The following is a 16,670-nucleotide window of genomic DNA, read 5'->3' on the forward strand; positions in this document are numbered from 1 at the left end:
ATTTTGAGTGGTGAAAGGTGAAGGTCAAATGTCTAATATATGGCGTCTGTCCGTCCATCCGAAAACTTTAACATTGGCCATAACTTGTTCACTATTGATGATAGCAACTTGATATTTGGCATGCATGGGTATCTCCTGGAGCTGAACATTTTGAGTGATGAAAGGTAAAGGTCAAATGTCAAATATTCCGTCCGTCCGAAAACTTTAACATTGGCCATAACTTTTTAAATATTGAAGATAGCAACTTGAAAAAAAAATTATGCATGTGTATCTCTTGGAGCTGAATATTTTGAGTGGTAAAAGGTGAAAATCAAGGTCATTCCTCAAGGTCAAATGTCAAATATTCCGTCTGTCTGAAATTTTTTTACATTGGCCATAACATTTTAAATATTGAAGATAGCAACTTGATATTTGGCATGCATGTATATCTCATGGAGCTGCACATTTTGAGTGATGAAAGGTCAAGGTCATCCTTGATAGCAACTAGATATTTGGCATGCATGTGTATCTCATGGAGCTGCACAATTTTGAGTGGTGAAAGGTCAATGTCATCCTTCAAGGTCAAAGTTTGAATACATGTAGATGGCTTCCAAGCGGTGCAATAGGGGGCATTGTGTTTCCAACAAACGCATCTCTTGTTTTTAAAGAAATGCTTAAAACTCCACTGAATACTGCTTTAATACCCAAAAAGATATTTTACCCTGACAGTTTCATGGTATTTACATGTACACGTCATGTATATTATTACACTGATAAAACATGTATTATGGAATCAAGAAAAATACTCTTTCTGCTGTAACCAAAATGGGAAAAAGGATTGCAAATCCAGAAATTTGACGCAACATAGAACAAGTGAGATAAATATTAACAAAGATAAGCTTGCTTGTCTCGAACATAGCAATGATGACTATTTTACATAATATTCAATAACAAATGACAACTCAAGAAAAATTATTGCAAATGAAAACCAATTCCAAATGGAAGATCTTATTTTACTATGCAGGTGCAAAGTATGTGTCTGACCGGAAGGGCTTTAGAAAGCTGCTGCATCAAGAGCTGATGTCAGGTTGTTACGACATACTGTACCTGCATCTTGGCTCTAACGATGTTTGCTGCAAGGATAGCGATTTCTACCGGTATGTTGAACAGTAATTTTTCAGTTTTAGTTTTTATTTAACCTATTTACCTTAGCTTTATTGCAGCGAACGCACTATGCTTATTGAGACACTCGAGTCTGTTCCTGGGAAGAACCAGAACTTGGTGTTTATGGAGAAGATAATGAGAACCTCCTAACTCCCTATCACTAGGCGGACACCGCATTCACTACACCATTATGCTTTAACATTGGCCTGTATTATTGAATGTCCACACCAACCCCCTAATTAGAAACCCTGGATCCGCCACTGAACAGCTTAGCAGCATGAATAAAAATGAGCTTGATCAACTTAGTATCATTTTCTTATTAGATTTTTTTGGATTGGCATTATAATGAAATAAAATAAGTTAGTTTCTCAAATATTTTTGTAGTTGTTTGTAACTTTTTATGTCCCCGGTAGGGTGGCACATAGAAGTTGAACTGCCCGTCAGTCAGTATGTGTGTCAGTCTGTCCGTCCGTCGGGAAAAAAAACTTCAACGTTGGCCATAACTTTTGCAATATTGAAGATAGAAACTTGATATTTGGCATGCATGTGTACCTCATGGAGCTGAACATTTTGAGTGGTGAAAGGTCAAGGTCATCCTTCAAGGTCAAATGTCAAATATATGACGTCTGTCCGTCCGAAAACTTTAACATTGGCCATAACTTTTTCAATATTGAAGATAGCAACTTGATATTTGGTGTGCACGTGTATCTCATGAAGCTGCACATTTTGAGTGGTGGAAGTTCAAGGTCATCCTTCAAGGTCAAAGGTAAAAAAAACAAAACAAAGCGGCGCAATAGAGGGCATTGTGTTTCTGACGAACACATCTCTTTTTAATAATTGTTTGTGATGGGAAGATAATACAATGAGCAACTAATACCATTAACTTATTATCCCTCGCCATAGGAGGAGGGATATTGTTTTGGGGTTGTCTGTCCGTCCGTCTTTCCATCTGTCCGTCCAGCACTTTTGTGTCCGGAGCCATATCTTGGAAGTGCTTTGGCGAATTTCATTGAAACTTGGTATGAGTATATATATGGATAAGAGGATGATGCACGCCCAATGGCATCGTACACAATCTGTTAATAGCAGAGTTATGGCCCTTTGTTTCTTAAAAAATGCTTCTTTAGTGTCAAATATAACACTTTTGTGTCCAGAAGCATATTGGCAGGGTATATCAATTCAATGAATTTGCTTGTTATTTTTAGTTGTGTGACAGAGATCCTTGATGTTGTATTCAGTGTGTGCACTGAAATACACGTGGTGCTTTGCGAGATTCTTCCACGCGATTTTGATGTGAGAATGTTTCCCCGATAGCCACTCTCAGGGGCACAGTTGAGGAACTACTGCCAGTGGATAAGGAGCGCAAACAGCATGCTGTGGGAACTGAGTCACATGTGCCTTCTGTGAGATACATGGACTATGGAGCAACTAAACAGGTATAGGGAAAGATCTAGAGTGAAATAGGAAGTTTCTCAGAAACTGTTGCATGGAATTTCATCATCATGAAATTTAAAATAAATATATGCATCATTATACTGCGGTGGACCAATCCCAAATTCTGTTCAGACATCCTTCTTTACTCAAGAGATATGCCCCCTTAATTAGTGAAAATTGACTCATTGAGCAGTTTTGTTGCAATTACTGGTTTCTTAATAACTTTTACATGAAATATCATGAATTTTAAAATAGATGTATTACTTTGTGGTGGTACACTTGCACGTTTTGTTGGTTTCAGCTCTAGACGTAAAGCCCCATAATTAAAGATATCTGTCTGTGGTGTAATCTGGAAGTTAATGAAATTAAAAAATAAACATGTATTATCATTTCTTTAGTAGTTCTTGCATAAGTTTCGTCAGGATGATCATTTTGGTCAGTTCAGAGTAGTACACTCTAATTGATTGAAACTAAAATATTTTTTCATTCGTTGAGGGAAACCAGTTCATTGAATTTGCTGCTTTAATATCTTAGTTATGTTTAAAACAAATTGGAACGGTAACTATCTATAATCAAAATTTAATTTTAAGAAGTCCCTGTACTTGTCCCATGATGGACTACATCTGAGTGCTGAAGGGGCTAGGAGGTGTTTAGCATCCATACAGGACGACCTGCCAAACCAGCTGTGTGTGGAGGCTGCGGTTCAAGATCCTACAGAATGGCCAGCTCTCTCAGCCACGGAAGTACCGGTTCAGGAGCATGATAGCACCATAGCACTCTTTTCGGATATTGTGCAGACTGTGAGTTTAGTGTTACAACAAAGTGGACTGCATTTATGAGCCATAAGCAAATGTGATTTATGCACAAAACTGCAATTCCGCGTCAGGCTAAAACCTTAACATTGGCTCTAAAATCAAAGCGCTTCCACCTACAAATATTCATAACAATTTGATTTTGCTGTAATGTTTATATTTTTGAATAAAATAAGTCGTTTTTAAAAAAAGTATAATACCTGTATTATGGTTAAATAAATTGTAGGGAGCTCAACCAGAGATTCAAGACAAGGTGGATGCAAGTGAAGTACCAGTTCCCAGGGACATTAAGCCTCAGACACATAAAATAACGGTAACTTTTCTATGCATTTAATCGTACAGATATTTCATCATTTTTAATGAACATTTATAAACTTAAAGTGATTGCAATCCAGTATTGATTGCTCATATGGCTTGTTACAGCCTATAAATTAATGTTATGTCTAAAGCCGTTAAGCTGAGCACCCTGTCATGTCTCTTTTTAGCCTCGCCTCTTTGCCCCTGATCAGCACCATAATAATAAATGCCCTTAATTATTGGTAGCTGTAAGGCAATAGTTGGACTGCAGGTCCTATACTTCTAAAGCAATGCCTTTAATCATCTAAGGCATTGTTTGTCATTAAGTGGTAAACATAAAAAGTTCAACAGATGTCTTTGTGTGAAAGCCAGACCACAGAGTTGATGTCATAACCATTCAGTTATATCAGAACATAACATTCTGTAATTGTATAAAAGATAAACTAGTTAGTTTATATAATTTTTTTTCCATATTTTCACACACACAATTTATTCTCAGGTTGTCACAGCCAGAGCTAAGAGGTCTGCAACCAGAAATACCAAAAGATATGGAAAGAAGGTACAAAATACCGTTGATTTCAGATAACCCTCACTGTTTTATTGTGGAAATGTCCTACTGGTTCTTAAACAGGGGTTCTGAAATATGCTGTCCGAGTTGTCCGAGTCGTCAATTACTCTTCCGGGCAAGCAGTTTTTGAAAGCTGGACAAGTGAAATTTCTGTGGTAAAATTTGTTTCGAGAACAAAACTTCAATTTTTTTCGAAAATAAAAAACGAAGTTTATATAAATAGCTTATGATTAATCTGCAGACTAGCACACTTTTTTAACTGGAGGTATGTTATTTTCCGATAATAATTATTTAATGTGGTAAACCAGTCCACGAGTATATATATAGCAACAGCCAATCACGCATAAGAAAACAATTTTTATCAGGGACCTATGTCCCTGTTTTAATAGAGAAACCAGCACACATGTGTATAGCAACAGCCAATCACGCATAAGAATTTTAAGATAACACTTTTCGTACATCGCAAATGGCCGCATACATGTTCTAACGACCTGCATTCGATTTTTATATAATAAAACCACTTCAACGTCTAGCCATGACGCTAATCAGACCAATGATAAAATCAGTTCGGCGTCGGAAAAGAAGAGAAAAGCCAAGTATGAATATGATAAACACACGACGCCAAGCGGAAACGAGAAATTTTTGAGTCTTGGCTAATTGATTTTCCTTGGCTTGAAACGTTGCTGATGTGTGTAAATGTAAACTTCGTAAGGAGTTTCTTTTATTAGCGGATAATTATATACTTATAATTAATGGAGATTATTTTATTTCAAATGAATTGTCTAGTCATGTTGAGATTATTAAATATCCGAGATGGTATCATGTTAGTCGAACTTGTTGACGCTCTCAAATATTAAGCTACTTTTTATATTGGTAATATTTGGAGTTCCAAAGAATTTAGCCCACATAAAAAGTATCTCTAAATTTTTTGCGCGTCTTATAAATAAGACTAGTATCATGTGTGACTTAAACGTGATCTTATTATATGCACATCCTGCTTGAATTTTTGTTCAATTATCTAGTTAACTATATTTATAATTTAAAATAGAAGTTAACAAAAGTGTATGGTTGTATTATTTGCTTAATTAGTAATGACCTTTTCCTTTATCTATCTTAAAAGTACGGACAAGTACTTCTATGGTACGGACAAGTGAATTTGAGGGTCCAACTTGTCCGTGGACAATTAGACTCTTAAAATATTTCAGAACCCCTGTCTTAAAACTAGGTTTTTTTTGTTGAAAAAAAACCAACAACCAAACCTATTTTGAAAGTAAAATATAAGTAAAAGACCATATTAGTGTTATTATTTTGAGGACATATTTCCTTTCTGTTGTATTCTGCATATTATTATATAATTGTTGTTATTTTTCAAAATGGTTAACTTTGGTGGATGAGGTTTTGCACTTATGCCATGCCTGTACATGCATGTGTAAATTGTTTCAGTTGGCAAAGAAATGCCACACAAGGTATATAAAGCTTGATTGGTGCATTTGTTATTGTTGACATTTTTTGTTTGCATGTACATGCATGTGTTAATTGTTTCAGTTGGCAAATAAATGCCACAATGTTTTATGTGCTTCTACCTATAACTTTGAAACTTCATATGTAGCTGCAACTTGATGAGTTATACATGCCACACCCTTTTTGTGTCACTAGGTCAAAGGTCAAGATCACTGTGAACTCTTAAAAAAAAGAAACTGCACCTGCAGCCGAGCGTTGGCACCTGCTATGCGGTGCTCTTGTTTTTATTCATCATCATGTAACTGGTAGTGAAATCTGTGTGAAATAAATTGCCATAAAATACCGATAGGGAAAGCACAGTAAATAAATGCAGATTTATAAATGTTATCAAGGAATAGGAAGCTTGTTTGGTGCATTTTGTTTTGTTGATTTTGCTTTCGTTGAAAAAATCTATTTGTTAACAATTACATGTATTATATCCTTTAAGTCATTAATTTCTGGCACATCTTTTTATGCCGCCGAAGGAGGGCATATAGTGATCGGACTGTCTGTCTGTCGCACTTTACGTTTAGGTTTCGAAAAATGCTGATAACTTCTATGTCGCTTCAGATAGCAACTTCATATTTGGCATGCACGTGTATATGGACAAAGCCTTTCCATGCGCACACAAATTTTGACCCCTGTGACCTTGACCTTGAACTAAGGGTCTGCGTTTAGGTTTCGAAATCTGTGTTTAGGTTTCGAAAAAAGCTCATAACTTATATCAAGCGTTTATAGGGGGCATAAGTCATCCTTTGGTGACAGCTGTTGTTTACCTATATATACATAAATGTAATGCATTCTTAACTAGTTACATAAAATCACCTTTCTTAATGGAATTACATACAACATAAACATATGACAACATAAGGCACTCATTGTTGCTTTATTTTTAGACACCCGAACAATATTTATTAGCGAGGCTGTTTTCGGAGAAAACCCCCGAGGTATTGTCATAGCCTGCTCGTCGTCCGCCGGCGTCGTGCTAAAACCTTATCATTGGCTCTAAAATCAAAGTGCTTCCACCTTCAACTTTGAAACTTCATATGCATATGCACCTAGATGAGTTCTACACACCACACCCATTTTGGGTCACTAGGTCAAAGGTCAAGGTCACTGTGACCTTTAAACAAAATCTGACAAGCTTTCGCTGCCGAGCGTAGCACCCGTTATGCGGTGCTCTTGTTTTATATTAAAACTTGCTGCATGAATGCTATTACTGCAGTAACTCTCTTGTTAGTTTCATGTCAAATAGGTTTAATCGTTTTGTTAGTTTTATATTGACGGTCATTGGAATTAGTGGTCGTCCAATATTGTCCGGGACAACAAAAATATAGTTCAGACATAGTTTCCCTTTTTTACTGGATGGCAATTTTTAGCCTGAATGAATATTAATTTTACATGATTGTGCATTCACAGACACTGCATTAATGATCCTGTTTTTTCGTCATGCATTAAAGGTCATGCTGCAGTGGATTTGTTTACCTTGACATTACTGAAGATGCGGCTGTTTTCCTGCCTGCATACAAGTTGAATGGCTTATGCTTGGTACTGATTCTATGACAATATGCTCCATACTTTTTAACACTTTCCATCTTGACAAGTTACATAAATATTTCTTTCATAGGTATTTTCATTACTTTGATTTTAATATAAATCAGCAGAATGTGTGTTTGATTCATCTGTGTCCTATTTTTAGCTCACCTGAGCGATAGCTCGGGGTGAGCTATTGTGATCACTCAGCATCCGGCGTCCGTCCGTCCGTCCGTCTGTCTGTCTGTAAACAATTTGTAAACATCTTCTTCTACTAAACCATTGAGCCAATTTCAACTAAATTTCATGTGGAGCATCCCTAGGTCATGGGACAAAAGAATTGTTAAAAAAAAATTTGATCACATAACCAAGATGGCCGCCATGACCATGTATGGTAAAAACCTTAAAAAATCTTCTTGTCAAAAACCGCTCGTCAGATTTTCAAAAAATTTCACAGGGATGACCTTTGAAGGCTCCCCTGAAAAAGTTGTTCAAAGAAATTTGATTCGTCAAAAATCATGGCCGCAGGAGCTTGTTGAACTTTGCATGTTTATTCGTTTTTGCCTATTTTGTGAAAACTTTCAAAAATCTTCCACCTTTTTTGTCCGATCCTTTCCAAATTTGCAGTGTCTTTATATCAATGAGGACACGAACCCTACAAAAAATGAGCATTATTGGTCCATGAAGTACAGAATTACCTCCCCTTGAATTGAGAAAACGGTGTTTATGCAATAAAGTCCAAATTTTTCATCCAATTCTTTCCAAACTTGTAAGGATTTAGCATGGTTCAAACAAGGGAAACAACTACGGTTTATGCATGTTCTTTTTATTACAGATTTGCCTCCCTTTAATTCACTCAAAATCTCACATACAGCAGAGATTCCAAATCTGACCTGTAAATGAGCCCCATATTTACTGCCAGTGCTAGGTTACCTTTTCCCATTTGATCATTCTTAAGTATTGGTCTTGTAATGCTGCTACTGCTTCTGCTACTGCTTCTGCTACTGCTACTGCTACTACTACTACTACTACTACTACTACTACTACTACTTATTAGTACTACTACTACTACTACTACTACTTCTACTACTACTACTACTACTTCAACTACAATTACTACTACTACTACTACTACTACTACTACTACACCACCACCACCACCATTCACAGTGACAAAAAACGTATTCACACAATGGCTGCTACTACAACTTATAGCCCATATAGGGGGGCATGCATGTTTTACAAACAGCCCTTGTTTCTATGGGATTTTAACCACAACCGTTCATGTTTATCTCCGACACATATTTTTAGGTCACCTGTCATGAAGTGACACGGTGAGCTTATGTGATCGTGTGATGTCCGGCGTCCGTTGTGCGTGCCTGCGTGTGTCCGTGCGTCCGTCCGTCAACAATTTGTTTGTGTAGACAGTAGAGGTCACAGTTTGCATCCAATCTTGATGAAATTTGGTCAAAATGTTTATCTTGATGAAATCCGGTTTGGGATTGTATTTGGGTCATCTGGGGTCAAAAACAAGGTCACTAGGTCAAATAATAGAACAACCTTCTGTAGACAATAGAGGTCACAGTTTTCATCCAATCTTTATGAAATTTGGTCAGAATGTTTATCTTGATGAAATCTGGGTTGGGATTTTATTTGGGTCATCTGGGGTCAAAAACTAGGTCACTAGGTCAAATAATAGAAAAACCTTGTGTAGGCATTAGAGATCACAGTTTTCATCCAACCTTTATGAAATTTGGTCAGAATTCTTGATGAAATCTGGGTGGGATTGTATTTGGGTCATCTGGGGTAAACATCTAGGTTAAATAAATAGAAAAACCTTGTGTTGACAATAGAGGTCACAGTTTTCATCCAATATTTATGAACTGTGGTCAGAATGTTTATCTTGATGAAATCTGGATTGGGATTGTATTTGGGTCATCTAGAGTCAGGAACTAGGTCACTAGGTCAAATCATAGAAACACATTGTGTAGACAATAGAGGTCATAGTTTTAATCTGATCTTAATGAGTCAGGTGAGCGATTCAGGGCCATCATGGCCCTCTTGTTATGTATCATAATATAGTAATTGGTTCAAGCATGAAAGACAATGATTGCCCTGCTTATATGACACTATATGTGTAGCATGCCAATTGATCTGATAGCATGGCACAATGCTATAAACAAAGTTTATGTTTTCATTAAAAAGAATGAATTTAATGAAAGGGATGTATTCACATTATTTCAAATCATCTCCAAAGGTATACGCTTTTCAAATTATATAACCGGTAGTAATTTGTAGCATTTGTACTGGTAATATGGACTGATAGCATAATAACTTTTCAGAAACACAAGAAAATGGAAGTCAAGACTGGTAAGGTTAAAAGGGAGAAACCTACCATGACGAAAAAGAAGAATAAACAGGTAAATCAATGACAGAAAGTATTCTTTCTTGTCAGATAAACAAAAATTGTTCAAGAAGATCCTTTAAAACACACATTCATCCTTTTATGTATGGTCATTTAGATGTTCTACAAATACAGTAAAACCAAGCTTTAAAGACGTCACAAAGGACCCTATAAAATTAGTCTAAATAGTTGGTATTCTTACAATTCAGGTATAATTGATTATCACCAATAACCTGTTAAGCGGGGTTTTGGTGTATGTAAGTCTTCCATGTGCAAGCTTTTCAGGACCAGTCCTGGGCCTGTATTGAATTCATTATAATGTAAAGATGTTCTAAAGTATGAACCAATTGTGGTACATGTTTTTGTTTTGTTTCAATTTCCATGAGTTTTTAACAAATACTACTTAGATGCGATTTTAGAATCCTCAGGCTGAGTGGTATATTTTAGGTCCCTTGCTACAATTGCCCAAACTGCAGGGTGTGCTGTTCATCTGAAGATGCCCTGCTCGACCATTTTATAAGGAAGCATTCATCGTGGAAAGTTGATAGGCCTGACACACTTTACAATCAGGTTTTTAAATGGAACACATATTGTTGTATAGCTTTATGTTATGTAAATATACTCTATGATTTTGAATGAAAAAATATAATACTTTTTCTCCCCTAACAATTAAACCTGAGGGGACTTATGGTTTGCGCTCTGTGTGTCCGTCATTCTGTGAGTCTGTCACTTTTTCTGGATCCTGCGATAACTTTAAAAGTTCTTCATATTTTTTCTTGGATATATGGCAATATGGACATTATGAACGTCATTTCATTTTGTTCCCACGTCAAAATTTCTGGTTGCTATGGCAACAAATATATATAATGAAAAAAAATCTGATAATGGTGGAGCCTGTAGGGGACATACATTGCTTGGCAATAGTCTTGTTTTTCTAGTAAGTATTGTATTAAAGGAAGGGTTATTCTATTATAGGAAGATGAAATCAACGTGCCATACAACATCCATTGCCACCGAGACACTGAAGAGACGCCCCAACAAGATGACAACGCCGCAAATGAAGATCAAGTGAATGTGCCATCCCACTTCTTTTTCCAATAAGACACTGACGAGACGCCCCAACAAGATGTAGACACTTCACAGCTTCTTCTTATTCTTTCAAATGACGTTGAACTTAACCCTGGAACGGTGAGATATTCCTGCCTTATAATAAACAATATTAGTGGGCAAGTTCCTTAAGCAGAGGAATTTTAACCTTGTTAATGTTCTATAAATAAATAAATAAATATATATATATATATATATATATATATATATATATATATATATATATATATATATATATAGCTGCTGTGCGGCATAAAAGCGCAGTAGGGGGCATTGGGTTTCACAAACACATCTCTTGTTTCCTCTGTAATTTAGGTAGTCAATTAATGTAAAAAATGATGTTAATCCATTATGTTTCCTCTGTAATTTAGGTAGTCAATTAATGTAAAAAATGATGTTAATCCATTCTGATATTTGTTTTCATTTTCTCAAATACTACTACCATAGTTGTATATTTAAAAATAAAAAACCATATGATTGCTTGTTTTTATACTCATATATATCTTATATATTTAATAAGCAATTTAATAACAATACAAATGTTTACTTCCACAGACTTTCAGTTGCAAGTGGACATCATGCTTCAAGAAATTTATTAATTATGGTGAACTTAGTGCCCATATAGTATGTCACATAGAGGGAACAAATAGATGCCAATGGGAAGACTGCCATGAATGTTTTTCAGCTGTAAGAAGATTTGAGCTGCATCTGTTGAGAAATTTGTATGATGAAGGTAATCATTTGTATATTTTCAGTATAAACTGTACAGATGTGTTAATCATTGGTAATTGGTGTTTTTTTAACTGTTACGAGAAAAGAATTGGCAATGTGTTGTAAAGTTGTCGCTTATACATTTTGAAATGCATTTTTATGTAAAACATATTCATTCCAAAGAGATATTCTTTTAAGGCATGCCGTTTTAGTACTTTTCATTGCACTGCTCACATATTTGTGCCCACAGAACAGCGAGATATTCAAAACAATTGATGAATGGAAAAACACGCTACCTGATGGGAAGATCAATGAACAGACAACAGATCTGAATATGTGTCCGCTTCATCTGGTAAATTGTCTTGTTCATGTTATATAAAGCATTTTCATTTATCTCGAAATTTTATTTAATATCTAACAAGTCAATGTGTTTTTCATTTCCTACCATTATTACAGATGTTCAATTGTTTGTTTATCTCTAAGTGTCAACACTTTTGTTCGATTACAACATACTGCTGATACTAAATGAACAAATCAAGATATGGGCATGAAATTGTTTCTCAATTGGTTTCAAATATGTCGCACTGTTGAAGTTTGTCTGGCGATCCCGCTCATTTGAAGATAAGAGGATTCAGTTGTATACTTTTAAAGATCGTATATGAAAATTACTTATATGCCTTATTTGAAAATGACAAAATTATTTGTCATTATTGAATTAAAAATTTCAGAGGTCCAAACTGATGCTGCTCTTATTTGATGAAGATTTCTCCATTCCAACGGGTTATTACACAATAGAGGAACACTACAAATACCTGGAATTACTAAGTATACGTCTTCCTTCTGATTATGAAAAAATTAAAAATAACTTCTTACTTAAAAGAAAATATTTATGTGAAAACTGGGAAAATGATGAGGGAAAGTGTCCAACTGTACAGTTTAATACTGCTGCTGACTATAGTCCTACTCTTAAAGTAAAGATATATATACTGTAGCTAGTTATTATGAAAATAATGTGTTTGTCTCTACATCTAGACCAGAGTTGTGCAATACATACTTCTCAGGAACAACTTTAAACAAAGGAATGCGGAAAAGAATAAAATCAAATGAGAATGTTCAATTTAATGTTGACAATAAATTGTGGTCAGATATATTGATTGAAAATTTAACAATCTGTTCAAACGCTTTAAAATTGCAAAATCTTGTATTACAAACTTTAGCAGAAAAGGGTTTTGTTACATCAAAGAAGCAATCTTTTTTTAAATTAGAACAAGAAGCTAGTAGATTATCTGCACATAACAACTGTACAACTGGAACCTTTGTATGTTCAGTTTTTAAAAATAAAATTGAAGACAATGAATTTTATTATGTAAGGTATGTTGAATCTGGAGTTTACAGTGGATTCATGGAACAGAAGTACTTATATTTCCTTAAGGAGCATTTTAATGTTGCAGATGATAATGTTTTGTTGCATCAAGTTATTACATTGGAAGATATAAATCAAATGAAAATCGATGAAAATAAACATAATATAAAAAGGAATCGCCCAGATAAAATATTTAGTCATTGTGTTGATAAAATTTTGCCATCATATGTAAATGAACTGAATGACAATGAAAATTGTGATAGTGTTCAACTACTGTCTTACGTAGTACTTTTTTCGCCATTCGAATCAAAAGCATCTGTAGACAAGCCTGAAAAGATGTTTTTTAAAATGAAACCGCAGGATTTGCATGAAAGTTTACTGAAACTAGTTTATGACTTTAAAATAAATCAACTTGTGACCAAAAGTCGTTGTTCAAAAGATATAATAACAGTACCAGGAGTTGTGAATGGTACTCTCCTACATCAGTCATTTGTTTTGAATTGCTTGTCTGAAAACATCAAAGCAAAGCCAGATTTATTTGTTAAATCAGCACGTTATGAATCTAATTTTGTTGAATCAGGCAACATTTCTTTGGGTACATCATTAAGAAACAAAACGATTCAGCTCTTTTTGAAAAAGGATTATGTTAACTTATTTTCCTTTTATAAGAAGTATTTTCCAGAGTTAAATGAATGCAATGAAACCACTGTTGAAACGTCAGAACCAGTTTTGAAAAAAAGAAAGACCATAAAGCATTTAAAGCCAATAAATATTTGTAGATCAGAATTAGAGAAAAGAGTTGGCATTTCTAATAAAGACACTGAAACGGATATTTCTGAGCATTTCGGAAACCTGTCAATATTTAAAAACTACTGTTGTTCCCTTCTAGATCATGGCACTTTAGTTATACAAATGCATGATGACAGTGGCAATCTAGTTTGTTGCCTTAATGATTACTGCGAAATGGATGGTTCATTTAAAGCAAATGATTTTATTTTCACTACTAGGTTTTGTCAAGAAACTGGTGACTATCTTGACTGCACATGTAAAATATACAAAACTCTGCTTAATGTGAAGGAATTTAATATTAGGAACGAAGAATTTCTAGTTTTAGACTCTTCAGGAGATAACTGTGTAACTTGCATGGATTGTAAGTTTGTTAAATTGCATGTATTACCTTGTTTAGCACTGGACCATGTACAGTGTCATGAATCATTGTCAAGAATCCAACACTTTGTTGAAAAGGCTTTGTGTTTTAACAATCAGGAAATAGTTGAAATATCTAGAAAACCAGAAATTAGAAATATTCTGTTCTTATAGAAGGTGACGAGTATCCAGCTTTTGTTCATTTTAGCATGAACAAAAGGCTTGGTAAATGCACTGTGTCATGCACTGCTGGTAGATGACTTCTCAAAAGAGTTATAAGAGAAATATAAGTACTTTACTAAATTCGAAGGTTTGTAGGCACTTAAACTTATTTAAATCATATACTCACGTGTGGGAAGATTTAATTCATACAACTAATGATAACAATGATGATGAAGAACAGCAGTTATTTGATGACAATATTGATGATGAAATGCCTGTTTCGGTTACATTAAGTACTGCTGCATACAATAACTTCAATGAGGAATCTGGACTTTGGAATTTTAAGTGTAGAAGTAAACATTCTCCCAGACTTAAAGACAATAATGAGTTAAGGAAAAATATCATTAAACGTGATCAGTGGAATGATTCTAACCTTGTTCGATGTTCAGATGGCTGCCTAAAAGGACCTGTATTATTTCCAGATATTCCAGACAATACCTGTCCCTGTGGAAGCGGTTGGCTCAAGCGAGAAGATGACGATAATTACAGTGAAAATGGACTGACCATACACGAAAGACAAAGGACATTAACTATTTACACAAATTTTGCACCTGTAAAATGTGACATTCATATACGTGAATGCTATAATTCAATTAGTAAGCCATGCAGAATTCTTTGGGATGAAGGGGACTTAGATTGTATACATGTAATGTCGGCGGAGCATATAGTTGCCAGTTTGTCCTTCCTTACTAGTTTCCCATAGCACCTTCAATACTTTACCGATATCTTTCATATTTGGCATGTAGGTACCTTGCATGGACCTTTACCTTTTGATGAGGTCACTGGGGTCAAGGTCACCAAGGCTTATAATAGATTTTTCCGTCACACTTTTGTTACAGTTTCTCATAGCACCTTCAATACTTTACTGATCTCTTTCATATTTGGCATGTAGATACCTTGCATGGACCTCTACCGTTTGATGAGGTTTGAGGTCACTGGGGTCAATGTCACTGAGGCTAATAATAGATTTTTTCAGGTGGTTATTAACACATAGATTGACATAGCGCATCATCGGGGAGCATCCATCAGTTTCACTGATATTCTTGTTGTATGTTATATACGTGATCATAGATACTGTAAATTTTGTCTTATGCGACATGTTTATAATGTAGAAGATGAGTACCCTGTGTTTATGCAGTGCCCATTGTATAACACAGATATGATTTGTTTATTCCGCAGTGGTTGAATGAAATGGAAACTGTTAGGTTTGTTCAATATGTTAATGGCCGATGAAAATTACAAGCACATATTTTTGATTGCAAAATGTGTGTATGTGCATGATAATATATAACAACTACGTAATTATCATACAAATTAGCTGTCATTTTAATACTGCATGCTTGTATTGCATTGTTTATTTATATCTGATAAAAAATACTGATTCTTAGGTTACTTTATAAGTATGTTACTATTTTGCATGCTTACATGTAATAGGTATTTAATTATTAGGTAATCCTTGTTTTGGTGGTATTATAATGTATAGCAGCATTTGTTCTACGAAAGTGCATGCGTGTGTTGCATCATATGACTTTGTATTCTTTAACTATTCAGGTTATTTTATATAATTATGAAATTAAACTGTATGTATTATGGCCCTGTGGCCTGACTGCAAATAAATATTCGTATTTGTATACAGTTTTTGTAATGTGATGTATGGTTGTATCGTGTTGTTTCACTTTTTGATCATTATAACTATTATGCATACAGTGTGTTATGATTCTTACCTCAAAGGAGCCATATCAATACAATTTACAACTTTCCTTCAAGTGTACAGGTTGACACGAGTGACTGGTGTATCGGGCATATCTAGGTTTTAAAAATGACAATGAACTTTACTATACGGTTAAACATTGTTATAACTGGTGACACGATTACAAACGGTACATTTACCGGTAGTTGCATACATATGTTACATAAATTCATGTGCCATATCAAGTACTAGCGGCACGTACATCGATAGTTCGCATACCCATGTTCAAGCAATATCTATTACAAGAGGCAATTGTACCTTAGTTGGCATAGTCATGTTCAAGTGAACAATCGCATGCGTGATATCACTCAAGCGTCACGTGTACCGGTGGTTTATATACGCATATTCAAGAGATCCATGTCGCATGCGTGACATAACAAGCGCCACGTGTACCAGTAGGTTGTATACCCATGTTTAAGATACATAACGCAAGTGTGATATCAATTACAAGCGGTACATGTACTAGTACTTTGATATTAATGACGAGCGTCACTTGTAACGGCGGTTGACATACGCATGCCCAAGATATCAATGTCGCATGAGTGATGTTCATGGCAAGCGTCACGTGTACCGTTAGTTGACATACGCATGCCCAAGAGATCCATGTCGCCTGCGTGATGTTCATGGCAAGCGTCACGTGTACCGTTAGTTGACATACGCATGCTCAAGAGATACATGTC

At 35.2% G+C, this 16,670-nt stretch overlaps 1 protein-coding gene across 5 annotated transcripts; it reads left to right on the top strand.

The window, feature by feature from the left end:
• The first annotated feature begins 413 nt into the window (after positions 1–413).
• LOC127856927 (uncharacterized) lies at positions 414–15,871 on the top strand. Of its 5 annotated transcripts, XM_052393132.1 has the most exons (14): positions 414–1,136; positions 2,468–2,579; positions 3,168–3,377; positions 3,616–3,702; positions 4,186–4,245; positions 5,698–5,720; positions 7,215–7,302; positions 9,630–9,707; positions 10,139–10,261; positions 10,667–10,879; positions 11,354–11,531; positions 11,760–11,861; positions 12,238–12,334; positions 14,663–15,871. In XM_052393132.1, the coding sequence occupies exons 1-10, from the start codon at positions 934–936 to the stop codon at positions 10,790–10,792; spliced, it is 1,110 nt and encodes a 369-aa protein (XP_052249092.1). In that variant the 5' UTR covers positions 414–933; the 3' UTR covers positions 10,793–10,879; positions 11,354–11,531; positions 11,760–11,861; positions 12,238–12,334; positions 14,663–15,871. The 5 variants fall into 5 exon arrangements, with proteins under 5 accessions (XP_052249092.1, XP_052249093.1, XP_052249094.1 ...); XM_052393134.1 differs by having other exon boundaries at positions 997–1,136; positions 2,349–2,579; positions 12,238–15,871; XM_052393133.1 differs by lacking the exons at positions 5,698–5,720; positions 7,215–7,302 and having other exon boundaries at positions 416–1,136; positions 12,238–15,871.
• The last annotated feature ends 799 nt before the right edge of the window (positions 15,872–16,670 follow it).

This window comes from Dreissena polymorpha, chromosome 14 (assembly GCF_020536995.1).
Source record: "Dreissena polymorpha isolate Duluth1 chromosome 14, UMN_Dpol_1.0, whole genome shotgun sequence".
NCBI lineage: Eukaryota > Metazoa > Mollusca > Bivalvia > Myida > Dreissenidae > Dreissena > Dreissena polymorpha.

Coding starts and splice junctions, on each gene's coding strand:
- LOC127856927 (XM_052393130.1), top strand. CDS start 12,591: ATGCGGAAAAGAATAAAATCAAATGAGAATGTTCAATTTAATGTTGAC.